This window comes from Photinus pyralis, unplaced genomic scaffold (genome assembly GCF_008802855.1).
Source record: "Photinus pyralis isolate 1611_PpyrPB1 unplaced genomic scaffold, Ppyr1.3 Ppyr1.4_LG1, whole genome shotgun sequence".
NCBI classification, from domain to species: Eukaryota; Metazoa; Arthropoda; class Insecta; order Coleoptera; family Lampyridae; genus Photinus; species Photinus pyralis.
The window spans coordinates 28,696,216-28,713,696 of record NW_022170249.1 but is presented as its reverse complement, the minus strand read 5'-3'; the positions used below and the strand labels follow the sequence as shown (position 1 = coordinate 28,713,696).

The 17,481-nt window shown below is 36.4% G+C and overlaps 4 protein-coding genes across 10 annotated transcripts; 2 read left to right on the top strand and 2 right to left on the bottom strand.

Annotated features, from left to right (window-relative positions):
• Positions 1-509: 509 nt before the first annotated feature.
• On the top strand, positions 510-2,345 carry LOC116159293 (putative nuclease HARBI1). 2 transcript variants are annotated; one of them, XM_031472247.1, is made up of 4 exons: positions 510-951; positions 1,135-1,281; positions 1,335-1,623; positions 1,670-2,345. In XM_031472247.1, the coding sequence occupies exons 1-4, from the start codon at positions 683-685 to the stop codon at positions 2,213-2,215; spliced, it is 1,251 nt and encodes a 416-aa protein (XP_031328107.1). In that variant the 5' UTR covers positions 510-682; the 3' UTR covers positions 2,216-2,345. The 2 variants fall into 2 exon arrangements, with proteins under 2 accessions (XP_031328107.1, XP_031328108.1); XM_031472248.1 differs by having other exon boundaries at positions 532-951; positions 1,335-1,602.
• On the bottom strand, positions 2,234-3,486 carry LOC116159424. The gene is made up of 5 exons (XM_031472395.1): positions 3,466-3,486; positions 3,022-3,211; positions 2,718-2,974; positions 2,473-2,668; positions 2,234-2,424 (listed from the first exon to the last, which is right to left on the bottom strand). The coding sequence occupies exons 1-5, from the start codon at positions 3,484-3,486 to the stop codon at positions 2,291-2,293; spliced, it is 798 nt and encodes a 265-aa protein (XP_031328255.1). The 3' UTR covers positions 2,234-2,290.
• Positions 3,487-8,114: 4,628 nt separating this feature from the next.
• On the top strand, positions 8,115-11,046 carry LOC116160563. Its single transcript, XM_031473786.1, has 2 exons — positions 8,115-8,198; positions 10,010-11,046. The coding sequence occupies exon 2, from the start codon at positions 10,082-10,084 to the stop codon at positions 11,009-11,011; it is 930 nt and encodes a 309-aa protein (XP_031329646.1). The 5' UTR covers positions 8,115-8,198; positions 10,010-10,081; the 3' UTR covers positions 11,012-11,046.
• A 971-nt stretch (positions 11,047-12,017) lies between these two features.
• LOC116159566 lies at positions 12,018-17,420 on the bottom strand. Of its 6 annotated transcripts, none has more exons than XM_031472575.1 (7): positions 16,046-17,420; positions 15,754-15,964; positions 15,181-15,396; positions 14,989-15,123; positions 14,724-14,938; positions 14,508-14,670; positions 12,018-14,456 (listed from the first exon to the last, which is right to left on the bottom strand). In XM_031472575.1, exon 7 carries the CDS (start codon positions 14,243-14,245, stop codon positions 12,110-12,112), a length of 2,136 nt encoding a protein of 711 aa, XP_031328435.1. In that variant the 5' UTR covers positions 14,246-14,456; positions 14,508-14,670; positions 14,724-14,938; positions 14,989-15,123; positions 15,181-15,396; positions 15,754-15,964; positions 16,046-17,420; the 3' UTR covers positions 12,018-12,109. The 6 variants fall into 6 exon arrangements, with proteins under 6 accessions (XP_031328435.1, XP_031328434.1, XP_031328433.1 ...); XM_031472578.1 differs by having other exon boundaries at positions 12,021-14,456; XM_031472574.1 differs by having other exon boundaries at positions 14,985-15,123; positions 15,754-17,420.
• Positions 17,421-17,481: the final 61 nt, after the last annotated feature.

Sequence of the window (17,481 nt, the reverse complement as noted above, 5' to 3'; positions counted from 1 at the left end):
AAATTTCATTAATAACGTTCATATAGAACGTGTATTATTCAAAATTTAATCCAAGACGGTTCAAATAGATTTTAATCAGATTTTTGAGTTATCTAAACGTTTTCATAAATTATGATTCAAAATTATCAATGTTAAGGTGGCCATTCGTCCCGATTTAGTCGCCGGGATTGTCCTTTCTTTCAAATCTTTATCCCGATTTTTTTATCACTTGAATCGGGACGCTAAATGTCCCGATTTTCGGATTTTAGCAATGTTTGATACTATTTGTACACTTTTCAAATTGTAGACTTTGGTAAGTATTAATTTAAAGTGTTGTTTGGTAAATTATTCGCCGGTGAGTACGCAATTTCGTCAAAAATAAAAGCCGCTAACACTAACTCATTAGTCATTGTGCTCTTTTGTGTTTGCAATACGCTGAATGCGCATGTAACGATCCGCGATCGGTAGGGAAAGCGCAAGTATACTGCATAGTCATTAGTACTTAAACTTAAACTAATGCAACGCTCACTAAAGTGTACGTTACTTATACTTTATAGCATTGATTAGGGGTACGGTCGGAAATTTACTTCAAAAAGTATCAGTAATTAAAGTAATGCAATCGCAGTAAAGCGGTTATTTATTAAATTTTACTCAAAATACTGAAGATGCTGTAATAATTTTCGACCGCTTGTTTTGCAATTATATGCTTTTGACAACTGATACCTACTTAACCTCAATTATTCTCTATTGTGTATATTGCCTTATTGCCACAATGGATTCTGAAAGTATAGTTCCTTTAATTGTTAATAATATTTTGAGTATTTTGGACGATTCAAGTTCTGATGATGATGAATTTCTAGTATTAACACATTTGATGAATGTGAGTGATTCCACTCGTTTAACGAGAATTGAACATTATGTGGAAAATGTGGTTCATTTATATTCAGATGATCAATTCCAATCACATTTTAGGTAGGTATGGAGTTATATAGTTAGTTCAAACTGTGTGTTACAAGGGTTCTGGGGTTTCAAATCCCAAGTAAGCCTCTGGTACAGCACGGCTGTCTGTGTTTGTATAGTGGGTCGTTGTTAGCCTACTATACAATAAGAATAAGGTCAATTAAAGTATTAAGTCACTAATTGTAATATTTGTAGAATGCAACGAAAAACATTTGACTTTATTTTGTCTTTAATTGGACCAAAAATTAGTGAAAACGTGGTAAAACCTGGACGACCAAGTGTATCCCCAGAAACACAATTGCTGCTTACGTTGTGGATTCTTGGAACACCTGATTCCTATAGGTGGGTCTACAGTTTCTACTTTTATCTACCTATTTTCAATGACCTTTTAATAGATCTGTATCGGATCGTTTTAATGTCGGAAAAGCAACTGCCGTTATCTCCGTAAGAAGAGTAGTAAAAGCGTTGTATGATCATGTACATACATTTATAAAATGGCCAATAGCAGATGAAATGGAAACAAGTATAAGAGTATTTCGAGCTGTAAAAGGCTTTCCAAATGTTATAGGTGCAATTGATGGCACCCATATTAGCATAACTGCTCCTAAGAATAATGCAGAAGCTTATGTGAATCGAAAAGGGTATCATTCAATGCAATTACAGGTAGGTAGTTATTTTCTGCAGGTACATGCTTGTGTAGTTAGCTGTTAGCTTACTACTTTTATTGTAGGCCGTCTGTAACGAAAATGGAATGTTTATTCATTGTTTCACTGGATATCCGGGAGCTGTCCATGATCAGCGAGTATTCCAAAACTCGGATTTACCAGAATTTTTTAGAAATGACACACAATTTCCAGATGATGTACACATTTTGGGAGACGCAGCATATAAGTTGCATAAGCATCTTATGGTACCATTTAAAGACAATGGTCATTTAACAGACATACAAAAAAATTTTAACATGTGTCACTCATCTACAAGAATGGCAATCGAAAGGGCATTTGGACTTCTCAAAGGCAGAATGCGGAGATTGTTAGATACTCTACCAATGACACGAGAAGATCTTATACCAAAGTACATCATAACGTGTTGCATTCTTCACAATATCTGCGTTTTAAAACAAGACCAATTTCAACCATTAGCTGTAGCTATTTCAAATAATGCAAGTGCTGTGGAAATACTGGCAACACGAGAACCGGATGGTGGAGGAAGAGATGTAGCCATAAGAAAACGGGATGTAATCGCTGCTGAATTACCTATGCAAATTGGTGCATGATTTTTACAAATAACGAGGATACGAATGAAAATAAATTTATTATACATTAATAAAAATAATTAGGTATTAGTATCATTACTTTTTCGAAATGTTATCAACAAGTGTGCGTAATAAACTTAATGCTTCTGTACTTTTCTCCATTCTTTCTTTATGATGCTTTTCTTTATCTTCTCGCAACTTGTTTAAAATGTCCACCAATTTTCTATTCTCTACAAAGCGAAATAAAAAATAAAACATTTAAATTTATGAGTTCATACTTTTTGGTGATTGTTTTTTCTTCCCCTCCGTTTTTGGTGAATTTTTGTTCGCTATTGCACATGTTGCTGAGGTAGAAGGTGTAATTGATGTACTGGTAGAGCTACTACTGGCAGCACTATTTACGCTCGCACTACTACTACTGGCTAAAGAAACTGGTACTAACCATGGTTGAGAAGAAAATATTTCATCCATTGCCTAATTATAATACCATAAATATTTATGTGTATCCATACAAAATACTTACTTCCAAATACGGCCAATCTTTTCTATCATTTCCCGATACTTTATTATGGTCCTTGACCTTTTTATATTGCCTTTTCAAAGTTGCAAGTTTTGTCTTACACTGACTGGCAGTGTACGTATAACCATGTTTAGCCATTAATTCGGCAATACTATTCCAAAAAGCTTTTTGTTTCACCTTCCCCTTCACTAATACATCCTGTTTTTCTCCATACAGGTTTAACAACAAAGTTACTCCTTCAAAGGACCAACGGCATAAATCTAAGTACAAATCTTGTTATAAATATTTCACTTATCAGTGTACTTACCATCAGTATCGTATCCGCTTTGTGGCGAAGTTGGTTCTGTGTAACCTTCAGTGGGATTATCGTGCACAGCAGCCTCGACATCAGCAGCTGAATCCGTGTGATCTTCCGTGGCATATAGCAGTAAATTTATAACCGCAGATTTGTGTATTTTTAGTAAATGTAGCACTTGAAGTAAATTTCCGACCGTACCCTAGTTATAATGTGTGGAGCCTGTGGAGTGTTGTGTAAAACGAAAGGAAAACGTAATTAATTAAGCATGCCACCACCGAAACGTAAATGTGTTTTCAACTCGAACTTAGAAAAAGAATACCCTTTTATTAAAAAAAACTGTGTCCGATTCCGATGTTCGTTGTAATACTTGCGCATCCTCATTTAACGTAAGTCAAGGCGGTTGCTCCGATATTACTCACCATTTAAATAGTGATAAACATAAAAACGCGGTACGTGCGAGTGCATCCAGTTCATTGCTTACCACCTTTTTCAAAAGTGAAGCTTTTGGTGACACGGAAGTTAAATTAGCGGCTGCCGAAGGAGTGTTTGTCTACCATACAGTACAACACAACCAATCTTAGATCTTTAGACTACACCTAAAAGCTACTACAATGCGTTTTTGAACCTAAGTTTACGTGTGACCGTACAAAGGCAGAGGCAGTATTATTAAATCTTTTAAACCCATTTGCGGAATCTCTACTAGAAGCAGATTTACAAAAAGCGAACTTCGTCTGTATAATGACTGACGCATCCAATCATAAAGACACTAAATTGTTCCCGATATTGGTACGATATTTCACTCCTGGTAACGGTATTACTGTTAAATTATTACAAAAATCGTTGCCTGGAGAAACTGCGCAAATCATATCAACATATTTAATTGAATGTTTGGAGCAGCTTAACTTACGAGAAAAAGTCGTGGCTTTATGTGCAGATAACACAAATTGCAATTTTGGAGGTGTAGCCAGGCGAGGCGAAAATAATATTTTCACAAAATTAAAGCAGAACTTGGGGCATGACCTGCTGGGGGTAGGTTGCAACGCTCACATCATCCATAACACTATTCAGACAGCTGCTGATGTACTCCCGATTGACGTTGAAGGAATTGTGTCGAAAATATACTAGTTTTTTTACATATACACGGTTAGAGTGGAAAATTTAAAAGAATTTTGTGCATTTGTGGATGCCCTTCTTCCTGCTGTAGAACGTCTTTTAGTTATGTTTTCGCCTTTAAAATCTTATTTTGAATCTCAAGATAAATGTCCACATGTCATAAAACTCTTCTTTGAGGACCCGTTGTCAGAGGCATGGTTGTATTTTATACATAACCAGGCATCAACTTTTCACTCGGCAGTTTTAAAAATAGAAGGTGAAACGGTTACAGTTTTTGAGGTAATAAGTATCTTGTGTAATTTAAAAGAAAACCTCACTTCAAAGGGAGATGATTACTTTATTACATCAGCTGCCAGGACCATCCTTGCAAAACTAGAAAAAGACGGCTTCGCTCCTGAAGTAGCAAAATTTCGGCAATATGTGCACACCTTTTACAAAGTAGCTGCAGAGTATTTGGCAAAATGGACAGAGCCTCTTGAACATTTAAAACAATTTGATTGGGTAAACCTTAAACAGATTCCAAGCTGGGAAAACGTGCAAAATACAATAGAATTTATTAAAACTATAAGTATATGTCCTTCAGTTGAAATGGATGAAACTGGTCTGTATGACGAATATATGTGCGTGAAGCAATATGTGACTGCAGAAAAGTTAGTAACGTGGAAGTCTGAGAAAACATTGCCTGCCCAGTGTTGGGTTGAAGTTATGTGCAACTTCAGTGCCGAAAATGTACCATATTCAAACTTTATTAAAATATTAGAATTTCTTTTTTGTTTATCGGGTACAAACGCTCCGACAGAACGAGTATTTTCGCACATGAATTCAGTATGGACAAGTGACAAGACTCATCTATCAATTAACACTTTGAGAGCCATGTTAATAACTAAAATTAACTTTACCGACTCTTGTGCAGAGTTTTATAAACTATTATGCTAAAACAAGGAGCTTTTGAAAAAAATTCATTCGTCACAAAAGTACCAACCGAGGCTCTAAATATTATGAAATAGTTTTTTTGTGTGTTAATTATATGACTTTTTAAGTAAAAAAATTATAGTATTCTGTATTTTTGTATTTTAGAACCCCCCACCCCCCAAAACTATTAAATATAACTATATTATCGCAAATGTTACCTACAACTGAGTTGTTACGCTAAAACGATAAGATTTAGTTCTTTATTTATAACTAATAAATGATGTAATGATTTATCATATCTGTCGTTCACTTTCTTTGACGTCGTGACCGCTGCTAAGAGTCCCGTTTTGCGTCTGCGCTGTAATATGTACTTCCTTGGAAGTGTCTAAGTTTAGGGCTGAAGTGCTGAAAATGGTATAATATAATAGTGTACAAAGTAAAAAGAGCATAAATAACTGTCAGCTGATATTTAAATGTGGCAAAACCTGTTACCTGGGCGTTCAAAGTGTAGCGTAGCGTTAGCGGGCGCTAGCGCACGCGGCGACTTTGAATTTTGATGGTCCAGCTAACACATTTTTCCACGTTGTCGTGTCAGCTAACAAGTGGTTTCCTTTTTTTCGTACCATAAACTGATGAGGTAGTCATGCTGATGTCATATTATGATTGAACGAGAATACATGAGTAAAATGGTATCACATACTGTGAAATAATATTATACATAAATTGAAACATTGTATTTTATAATTTGTAACGTGGTTTTATTTTCTTGCTAGGACAAAACGCAACCAATACATTTCTTAGACAATTCTTAAAAAATATTCAACCTCTTATATTTCTTAAACCGTTGGTCTAATTGAAAAAAGGTGTAGTAAAAAAATTACCTTGATTAATTCGACATATTTTGTCTCGCTCATGTATTATACCTCTATCTGCACTTATAACGAAAAGACCTCGCGACTGAGATTTTTATTACACTTCTCGCGCATATACAGTTTACAGAGTGGTTTTTGACTTTCTTTTTGTTCTGTGAGACAGCAAATATAATGAGCTTTCGAACGGTACACAAATTCTTGAAAAATATTCCTAAATAACCTGGGAAATGCTTGCACCCAATTACAGAGTGACTCGCATAATGCTTTTTAGAAGTGCCTCTGCAGAAGGTCTTAAGTTGTTCTATACTACTCCGGCATTTACCTTAGGAATTAAGAAAACTGCAAAAAAAGGACAACCTAATTCGGAGTAGTCGACAGAATGCTTGAAACTGATCTAAGAAAATTCCCATCTCTTCCACAGATGAAAAATTCTTACCTCGGCCCAGGTTCAAACACCCGACATTCGGCTATTATGTAGCCCATCGCTCTACCACTGAGCTACATAATCGGTTGGGGTTTTGTTATTTGCTTTCTTACCAATAGTGAGAGTAGAATTCCTTTTATTTTTGTGATTGCAAATTATATTGAAATTAAGCTTCATTTACATTCAATTCCACTTCAAACTGAACTTGGAAATTGTACGCACTGTCATTTACATTGCTTTACAATTTATAGGTTAGACTTTCTGTCAACGCTATTGCTTTTGCTGGTTAGGAAAGTAACATTTGCTTTATTTCGGAATTATGGATGAATTATCACTTAATTTATAATTCGACATCCAATCCGAAGACATTTATAGAATACTAAGTAGTTCGCCTCGCTCGAACTCCAGCCACGAGTTTAAAAGTACTTATATAATTTAAAAAGAAAAACTTTTTACCCCCAATTACCCTAAACGGTCTCCGCCACTGTCGTGATGTCAGTCCCCGTTAGGAATGAGTATCTAACCTCATTCGTCTCCTCGTGCTCGCCGCGTTTAGATCCTTTGTTCTTTAATCTACAGGTTTTTTCTTTCAATTGAAAATGGGAAAGTCTAAGAGACGACGTTCTCGTAGCAGGGGTAGTGATACTGAGCCTCTTAAGGCCGGAAATTTATTGAAACGGTTGCACCGTTTGGAAAGAAAATTGGCGAACTACCAACACAAAGGCAGACGAGAACATTCTCACTCTCCGGGCGACGCTTCACGTCCCTCGTCAAGCAGGCGCTCCCGATCTAGATCTCGACGATGTTTTCCGGATCATCAACCTCGAGATAAGTTTGCTTCATTAAGTAAAACAGATCAGACATATTCGTTGAGGATGACGAGCATTTCACCAGCTTCTAGTCGTTCACGCTCGCCTAGCTGTTATCCTAGAATGCGCATTAGCTCTCCCTCTTCAGGCGAGAGAGTTTTGCACTCGCCAGAGGCAGGTCGTCATCACGACCCTATGTCTCCACCAAAAGTGCCTGTAGGTGAGCCTTCTGTAGATTTAAACTTGTTAGAGGGAGTGACTACTAGATCAAACGTTGACGATATTCGGGATGATGGAAGTGTTCTGGTTTTACAAGACGACCTCTCTTTAGAGGATCTATCCGAAATCGCAGTCACAGCCCAGACGTTGGAACCATATTATTGCCAATGGTCTGGCAAAGGACAGTGTTGAAGTCCTCAAGAAGCAATATTCCAACCCTGATAACTGTGTGCATCTTCTCCCGCCCAAGTTGAACCCAGAGATTGCAGCCATTCTTCTTAATGATAGGTTGGCTCGGGATTCGTTTAATGCCGAAATTCATTCTGAAATAGCCACAGCTCTCTGTGCAATGGGCAAGTCCATGACACTGCTCCTTAACTCTACAGATGTTTCGAGAGAATTTCGGAATCAGCTCTTATCTCCGTTGGGGGATTCTAGTAGAGTTCTGGTAAATATTTTACACTCTATTACGGACTGTAGGCGCAAGTTAATTTTGCCAACGTTAAATAAAAATGTTAAGGATATTTTGGCAAAGTCAGTGCCAAATGAATTCCTTTTTGGAACTGATCTGTCTGAGAGCATTAAGGAAGCAAAAAATCTGCAGCTGGCGGGGAAAGATCTTAAGCTTGCACCCACTTCCAGCTTATCACAGCCTTTTGGGAAGGGGAGAGGCACTACATTCAGAAAGACTTCCACTACCACTCGTGGTATCTCTAGAGCAGAATCTCGGTCTTTAAACCGTTACGGCCCGGTTCGTCCCAGGGGACAAGCGAAACCATCTCGAGGCCACCCGTCCCAGAGACAGGGAAAGTACAGGCGCTAGAGAACCTTCAGCAGGTAAGCCCATTAGCTGGTAGATTGGCTATTTTTGCCAATAGGTGGTGTCAGATAACTGATAACCTGGTCATTCTTCAATGGATTAAGGGTTACAGCCTCCCCTTTTCTTCTTCACCTGTACAATTTACTTTCCCTAAAATTAAAGCTCTCTCTTTAGCAGAAAGGAAGGCATTCTCATATGAAATCAACAAGTTGTTGAACCAAGGAGCAATATCTAAATGCTCGCCTTGCCAGGGTCAATACATCTCTAATATTTTTTTAGTAGACAAACCAAATGGACAAAAACGTTTTATTTTAAATCTTAAGTATTTAAATACGTATTTAGAAGTGCCTCATTTTAAAATGGAAGACATTCGCACTGCATTGAGACTCATTAAAAAGGATTGTTTCTTTACTTTAATTGACCTGAAAGATGCTTATTTCCACGTAAATATCCACCCAGATCATAGAAAGTTTTTAAGGTTTGAGTATGACAATGTCTTGAACCAGTTTACGTGTTTACCCTTTGGTTTGTCATCAGCGCCTTATGTCTTTACTAAGTTGATGAAACCAGTAACTCATTGGTTGCGAACCAGGAATATCACATGTGTATGTTACTTAGACGACCTGCTAATTGTGGATTCTACATTGGAAGGTTGTCAGAAGTCCACCATTTTTACAGTAGAATTCTTGCAGTCCCTCGGTTTTACAATCAACTTTGAAAAGAGTCATTTAACCCCTAACAATTACGTTAGGTTTCTAGGTTTCATCCTTGATTCTAAACAGCTTAGAATTTCAGTACCTGCAGAGAAAAAAGAGCTTATAAAAAGGCGAACTAGGTATTTCTTAAATAAACGACGTTGCAAAATACGTGATCTAGCTCAGTACATAGGCTACTTGATTTCAGTTTGCCAGGGAGTTAAGTATGGGTGGATGTACACCAAACTTTTTGAGCGACATAAGTTTTTAGCTCTGGTTAAAAATAACTTGTGTTACTCTGCTTCAGTTACTCTCCCTTTAGAGCTTAAACCAGATTTTGAATGGTGGTTAAAGTCAATCGACTTAGCTTATAATGATATTATTAAAGATCAGTTTGAGTTAGAAATTTTTACAGACGCTTCACTGACAGGTTGGGGGGCTTGTTGTGGGAATAACAAGATTCGAGGGTGGTGGACTGCTGAGGAAAAATTATTTCACATTAATTTTTTGGAACTCTTGGCAATCTTTTTTGGGGTCAAACATTTTGCGGGTTCCATCTCTCACAGTAACATTTTACTAAGGTGTGATAATACTACTGCAGTATCTTATGTCAATAGAATGGGTAGTGTGCAACACCCAGCCTTGTCTGCTTTAGCAAAGAAACTTTGGAAGTGGTGTGAGGGAAAGGACCTGTGGCTGTTGGCTTCCTATATAAGCTCTAAAGAAAACTGGGAAGCTGATCTGGAATCAAGAAGCTTACCGTCAGACACAGAGTGGTGCCTGTCAGCAGAGGCGTTTGATCTTGTGACACGAAGACTGGGAGTCCCTGACATTGATCTCTTCGCTTCCAAAGATAATCATAAATGTGACGTTTATGTGTCTTGGTTTCAAGACCCACAGGCTCTTTACATTGATGCTTTTACGAGGTCTTGGGAGGGTTCTTACTTCTATGCGTTCCCCACCTTTGCTCTAATTTTAAGAGTAATACAAAAAATAATTAATGATAAGGCCGAGGGCATTCTTATTGTTCCAAATTGGGAAAATCAACCTTGGTTCCCAATTTTTTCGAATTTATTAGTACAAGACCCTATTTATTTGAAGCCTACTAATGACTTGTTGTTTTTACCTCACAGTCCATCACCTCACCCGTTGGCGGACAAGCTCTCTTTGTTGGCAGCCAGACTATCAGGGAGGCGTTCAAGTTGATGTCCTTACCGAATAACGTTGTGGAAACTATCCTTAAGTCACTGTCCGAAGCAACTGTCAAACAATATGGAGCAACGTACAAACGCTGGTTACCTTTCTGTGCAGATAGGGGGGTGAATCCGTATGAGGGCACACCATCTTTAGTGATGAGTTTTTTACAACATCTTTTTGATACGGAAGAAAATGCCTACGGAACATTTAATTCTCATCGCTCAGCACTATCGCTGATCACGTCAACAGATTTGTCGATTCATCCAGTCTTATGCAGATTTTTAAAGGGTATAGCAAAACTTCGACCGTCAAGACCCAGATACAATGTAGTGTGGGACCCACAAGTAGTTTTAGCGTACTTGGAGCGGCTCGCAATGGATTCGTTAAAAGCATTGTCCGAGAAGCTAATAACTCTTTTAGCACTTACAACTGCTCACCGAATACAAACTTTTTCGTTAATTCGAATAGAGAATATTATAGAATCGGGAAACGGATTTCAAATTTTGATTGAAGATAAGATCAAGACATCAGGGATAGGTAGAACCCAACCGTGTCTACACCTTCCATACTTTACAGAAAACCCAAAGCTTAGTGTCGCTACAGCTCTAAAACAATATTTGACTGCTACCAAGGGAAGGCGCACGTCAGTTAGAGACTTCCTATTTTTAACCTATAAGAAACCGTACCGCACTGCAAGCAAGCAGTCCCTTAGTAGATGGGTGAAGGATACGTTGGAAGAAGCAGGTATAGATACGAGAATCTTTAAGGCTCACTCCACTCGCCATGCTTCGACATCTAAAGCCTTTGATTTAGGTGTACCATTAGAAGTAATTCGGCAAACAGCGGGGTGGTCAACAAACTCGAAAACCTTCTGTCAGTTTTATAACAGACCTATTTCTCAGGTTGGCACACTATCAAAAGCCATATTATCATTATAATGTATATATAATACATCTTCTATTATAGAGAATAACACTTATGTCAGTCAGATGTTGACATTATGTGGATATTTCATTTAAGATTATTGTTTCACCATAGCTTTTAGTTTTCTTTTTTGAATTATATGATAGTGATAGTACCCTTCGACTGTTATTTGTTTTTTATCTGGGTTCATGTGGAAAACCACTGTCTCTAAACATCTACTTAGTATTCTATAAATGTCTTCGGATTGGATGTCGAATTATAATTACACGATCAAACGAACTCACCTGTGAAGTTCGATCGTAATTATATGAGACATCCAATCCGAAGACATTCAAACCCACCCCCCCACTCCTGTCGTTTTCCAGCACATTTTCGAAGGGTTTACCAGTTGATTTATCTTTGAACTAAATGAGGTTAGATACTCATTCCTAACGGGGACTGACATCACGACAGTGGCGGAGACCGTTTAGGGTAATTGGGGGTAAAAAGTTTTTCTTTTTAAATTATATAAGTACTTTTAAACTCGTGGCTGGAGTTCGAGCGAGGCGAACTACTTAGTATTCTATAAATGTCTTCGGATTGGATGTCTCATATAATTACGATCGAACTTCACAGGTGAGTTCGTTTGATCGTGTAATTATATGGGATTGTTGCGGTTGTTACTTTAACTTGCTCTACTGAGAAAATGAAAAAGAAAAGGGCCAGAAAAATGTGGGTTCGGGATTTGTTTGCGAGAAGAAGACAGTCCCAGGCAGAACCGTACGTAATATAGACGTCGATGTTTCGTACCTAATTACGTCAAAATAACCATAATAATGACGTAAATAAAACGTAAATGTAACGTGCATAAGTCACAGCCCGATTACGTAAATTTTTACGTCCGTATAACGTACATTTTTACGTTATTATGACTTAAACTAATACGTCATTTTTCTGAATAATTAACGTAATTGAGACGTAAACCAAATTACCAATTTGGGACATAGGGGAAATTCAAACCATTAAAAAATTGTAGCTAGGTAATATCAATTTATTCAAATGTCGAGTACCTATAGTTACATTGCATGAAACCTACATAAAACAGAAACAATAACATTCTTACATTAACAAAGTTACAAAGTATGAAGCAAAGGTAGTGCTATTTGAGAACTCCCTGAAATAAGCAAAGTACATTTGCCAAGAATATCATTAATACTGTATGTTGACATTAACTCAGATTTATCACTAATTTCAAATATATTTAGTAATTTAGAATCAATAGGGTAGCTATAAAATGATTGGTAACATTTATATTCTTTTCCGAGAATTGTAATGTTTGAGTTGGGGTTGTATAAGAAATTACAAATTTCAACTACAAGTCCGTTTTTAGTTATGAAATAAGAATCTGCTGAACAATGTGATTTAATTGAAAGTGTGAAATCATTGATTTGAATTTTTTTGTACTGTTTTTCAAAATTAATATTTAAAATTGGTCCTAACTGATGTTCCATATGACATTGGATATCCTTTTTCAGGGAACTTGGAATTGTGAACATTTCATGTAGTCGTCTTTGAATTTGCTGTAAAGGTTTATTAGCAGATCGTACTAAAGCTTTTAACTTTCCTAAATAATTTTCATAAGGAAAGGACGAAATTGAATTTAAATCTCCAAATCTTTCTGCATCATCTGTTATATGTAAAAGAGGATGGATATTATAAATATAAAACTGAAGAGTGTAAATTCTTTTGCAGTGTTTAACAAAGTGATATAAAAAAGTTCGCGGAAAACTTAGTCCAAATTGTTTGATATAATCTGCACATAGTAAAATTTGCATAGCACAATGCAAAAGTAAAAAATGATCATAAATTGCAATATCAATTTTATTTTTAAGAACAATTGGGCCAATGTATAAAACAAATGAACGAAATTCTGTCGCTTTCCAGTAAGAAAGCTCTGATAGTGACCTAGGTTTACGTTTTATTTCTACAGGAATACATTTTGCTAATGAAACTAACCGCTGCGACAATTCAGAAACAGTACGATTACTCAATCGAACACGTAAGTCACCACTTATCCATGTATTCAACAACTTTCTTACAACCCCTAAGCACACACAATGCATATAATCAGTAGGGAATGCGGTCACCATACCAATATTCAACTTTAACAGAGGCGAATCACCTGTATGGTGATCCTCATCCACTTTATTGCAAAAAGATTCATCAGTACGCTTTGGACAATCAAGCTCTTTTAATATTACTCTACCATTATAATAGTCACCTGCAACCGTACATTTGTCACAAGATGAATACCCACTATGGGACTTGATGCATTTTAAAAAAGCTCTAGCAGGCGCATCACAAACTATAGACCGAACTGTAACTGTGTAATGAATTTTGTTAAAAGTAAATCCCCTCTCTAACAGGTCCTTTAATTCACTGACAAAATTTTCCAAGTATTCTTCAATAGGAGTGGGTTTTGAACTACCTGCAAATATTCCCACAGCAAAGGGGTCATTTTCAAATTTAAAGATACTACATAGTATAGGCCACAATTGCATGCGATTACTCTTAAATAAAGGTATTCCGTCAATGTTAAAATTTAATGCCAAAGAAGTTGGTATTAAATTATGGCAATTATGTTTCACAATTTGTTTTTTCAAGCCTTCAACTAACCCCAAGTGACAGTATTCACCATTTACAAAATTCCTAGTGGTAGTTGTTCTTAAGGGGGTAGCTAATAGAGTTTTACTACAAAGTGGTAATTCACTATGGTGTGGAGCTAAAATTTTTAAAAGATCGTTTATTGCAGAGTGTGTTATATGATGTTGAGTAGCCCACAGTCTTAACTTTGAATTTATATTATTAGAATCAACATTAGAATGCATTGAACAGGAATCTCTATTGTCATTATTACTTTGCATATTATCCTCTATAATTTGAGTTTGGAAAGTATTTTGATCATCCAATAAACCGTTTGTAGTAACAAAGTCAATGTTATTGGAACTGTTGATCCCTAAATCACTGTTCTCTTGAAGTTCGCACATAAGTGAACTGTGTTCGATAGGTGAACTTGAGAGATCAAAATCAGTTGTTACAGACAAATGTTCCTGATCTCTCTGACAATCGGAAGAATTCAGTTTATTTTGTACTTTTGAAAGACTTTGTTGTACTGAAGTACTATCTGTCAGCAGGGCTACCTTAAATTCGTTTGCAATTCGCCTATACATCTGCCTTTTTCCAACACTACCTTTACGTCGTTTTAACATTATTAAGTATAAATTAAACTAAATGTAAATCTTAAGGTACGATTTTTACATAGGTACTTGATGAGGTTAAAAAATACAGCTTAAGTGTTAGATTCAACAGTATCCTTACTTTTTTTAAGCTTGCAACGTTGGGGTGCATGCTTCAACCACCCCTTTATTACTTGTTCGATGTCACACTCAACAGCCTGTGGTTGCTTTGCTTTTACTGCATCTTTGGCAACAAATTGTAAACAAAAGTTAAAAAAATAATAATTTAACTTACCAACAACGACCTTTTTTAAAGATAGTTGAGAAAATGGCTTTTTATTAGACCTAGTGCCCAGATAATTGTAACTACATGCCACACTATCGTTTATGACTCTCTTTAATATATTAGAAGTGGTGTCATTAATATTTTTTCCACCAAATGTAGATAAATGGCAACGCTGAAACAATAAAATAAATTATAATGCTACTGTAAATGCTAAAAAATTATTACCAGTAAATCGTAATTGTCCTGTATTGTCAAATACTGTTCCAATAGCTGAATTTCTTGTTCAGCATTGACCGGCAACTTTACAGGAAAATTTGCCGGTAGAGCATTTTCAAATTGGATTTTCTCTTGGGTCAATTTTTGCTGTCGCAGCAATTCTATTATTAATTTGTTTTGTTCTTTGATAAAAATAATATCATTGACTAATTTTTTTTGAAGAGCTAAAAAGAAAAAATACAAGATACTATACTTTATTTAGGTACCTACCTACATAAACAAGAAGCTAGAGTTGTATTGTTGTCATTGTGTGAAGATTGTGACGTAGAAGCTATGGATTGTTCACTACTCAGATCAGGAACAGGTTCGCAGATCTCTAATTGCCTTGGAGATGGTACATGTCTTACTACTTTATACCAATAACATACGCATTAAGTAAAATAATCCAGTTTTAGGTCACACTTACTTTGTTTGTTTAAGTTAAGAGTAGGTGGCCGAGGAAACTTTGAAGTTTGTTCTTCGTCACTACTACTTGAAAGTAGTCTACGAGAAGGTGCACGTTTCCTTTTTTGAAATTTATCTTGGTCTGCATCACCTTGACTTCCAACCTCAGCCTCACTACTTTGTAGATCAGAAGTATATTCGGCCCTCGGTAACTTCCTTTTTACACGTTCATAATCGTCTGTTTGATAAAAGTATTTATTAGGGTTCTGTATACTATACTATCGATATGAAATTCATAACTTCGATCAGCATGTAAGCTGCTCTAAAGTTACTTGGGTAATTATAAACAACAGCTCAGCTTCGGTTTACGCAACTATCTATAATGTTAATGACATTATAGGTAGTTGCGTAAGCCGTGTGCTACATATCGGCCTAATCCCATTCATTACTAATTTTGTACTTCGCAATTCGTCTTGACAGTATTATGGTATGGAAAAGTGTATCGTTATGCTTCTCATGACTTAAAACCATGCAATGTGCCAAAATGCTTCCACAGTTTATTCATATTACCAGTATCTAAATTTATAAAACGTACCTGACTCAAATAAGGTGCGCCGAACGAAACAAAGCTTCCACTTGTTGTCGATTACTTGATCTTCATTTAGAAGAACCTTTTCAAATGTTTTTGACTGTTTAGTAGGTGGCCAAAACGCTTCTTGTTTGCGAGGGGTAAACCACTCTGTCCGAATAATGGCCAAGTCTCCTCCAGACTCCTCTGCAAATTCCACTAATGAAAACATTTCGCCCTGCAAATAATAATCGAGGCAAATGGTCATATTGTACGTAAATTAATTAACTAACATACTTATCAAATATTTTACATTTACCTTTGCAATCTAATTATGATTACCGCAATAAAACGTGATTCACATCAACACCCTAACCTAACATTACATTGGAATGGCGCGAATGCGTAAAAGGTGCCACGATGCCAGCTTGCTTCAATGCGCGTGTAAGATGTTGCCGTTTTCAGGTATTGTTTCTTGTACTTACTCTTTCGTGTCATTAGATTTGAATCAAATCAATTTATTTTCACGAATTTTGAATTTTGATACAATAATCAGAAGTTTTAGAATTTATTTTATCACATAAAAACATGACGTTATTGCGACCGAAAGATAACGTAAGTATATTACGTAATATTTTGGTGTTTTTGTTTACGTAATAAATACGTCCAGTTTTGGGAAATTTACGTCTTCGTTTGTAATTTACGTCACACCGACGACTTAATGACGTACTGTTTCTGCCTGGGGTGTGGACATTGCGATTTCTGGCTACAGGAGATTCATACCCCAGTTTATCATTTGCCTTTAGAATTGCCCCGTCGACAATCTGTAACATTATAAAAGAAGTTTGCATCGTTTTATGGCAAATTTTGTCACCCCTGTACCTGAAGCCAATGAATAAGGAAAAATGGATTTCCATAATAAATGACTTTTATAATATTTGGCAACTTCCGAACTGTATGGGTTCAATTGATGGGAAGCATGTAAGAATTCATGCACCATCACATTCTGGTTCCCTTTATGTGAATTATAAAAAAATTTTCAGTATTGTTCTCTTAGCAGTTTGTGATGCCCGATATTCTTTCACGTATGTTGACGTAGGGGCATATGGATCACAAAGTGACGGAGGAATCTTAAAAAATTCAATTTTTGGTAAGAGGCTTTTAAATGGTACTTTAGGGGTGCCTCAACATTTACCTTTACCAAACACAGAAGTAAGTGTACCCACATTTTTTGTGGGAGATTTCCACTTCAAGTGAATTTGCTGAGACCATACCGTAAAAGGAAAGTTGGAGCCCACCCTCAAGACGAATTGATTTTTAATTACAGGTATACCAGTAGTAGTAGCTAACATGTTTAATACTTCTACAGCTTGTGTGCATTTTGTAGATTGTCTCGTGCCAGGGGTCCTATTCTTGACCCTACGTATTTATCAAGGTTATTCGTTTTTTTGATCCCAAACGATGAACTTTGGTCGAATGGTATTCTTGACCGTTCGAAAATATTTCGAATTCGTTAATGTCATTCGTTTTTACAACGAGCGGTATAAACCAGTCGAATTTATGACATATGCCATTTTTTTTACCTTGACGTAACTTGTCCACCGTATTCAGAATGTGTTTAAAAATTCATTTGAGGAATTGAGTGATGAACATGTTTCATTTAACGAAACAACACACCAAGAGACATTGCACGTAAATTAACGAAGGCGTGCAACAACGTCCATCTGTGGCTGAAACTCTCACATGCACGTTAAT

Bases quoted from the DNA above. Each gene is read 5' to 3' on its own strand.
- LOC116160563 (XM_031473786.1), top strand. From the start codon at position 10,082: ATGTCCTTACCGAATAACGTTGTGGAAACTATCCTTAAGTCACTGTCC.
- LOC116159424 (XM_031472395.1), bottom strand. From the start codon at position 3,486: ATGAACTGGATGCACTCGCAC. The intron at 2,669-2,717 runs GTAAGTATTTTG...TATTATAATTAG, and splicing joins AAGATTGGCCGTATTTGGAA to GCAATGGATGAAATATTTTC. The intron at 2,425-2,472 runs GTATGAACTCAT...TTCGCTTTGTAG, and splicing joins GAAAAAACAATCACCAAAAA to AGAATAGAAAATTGGTGGAC.
- LOC116159293 (XM_031472247.1), top strand. From the start codon at position 683: ATGCTTTTGACAACTGATACCTACTTAACCTCAATTATTCTCTATTGT. The intron at 952-1,134 runs GTAGGTATGGAG...TAATATTTGTAG, and splicing joins CAATTCCAATCACATTTTAG to AATGCAACGAAAAACATTTG. The intron at 1,624-1,669 runs GTACATGCTTGT...CTTTTATTGTAG, and splicing joins TAGGTAGTTATTTTCTGCAG to GCCGTCTGTAACGAAAATGG.
- LOC116159566 (XM_031472574.1), bottom strand. From the start codon at position 14,245: ATGTTAAAACGACGTAAAGGTAGTGTTGGAAAAAGGCAGATGTATAGG.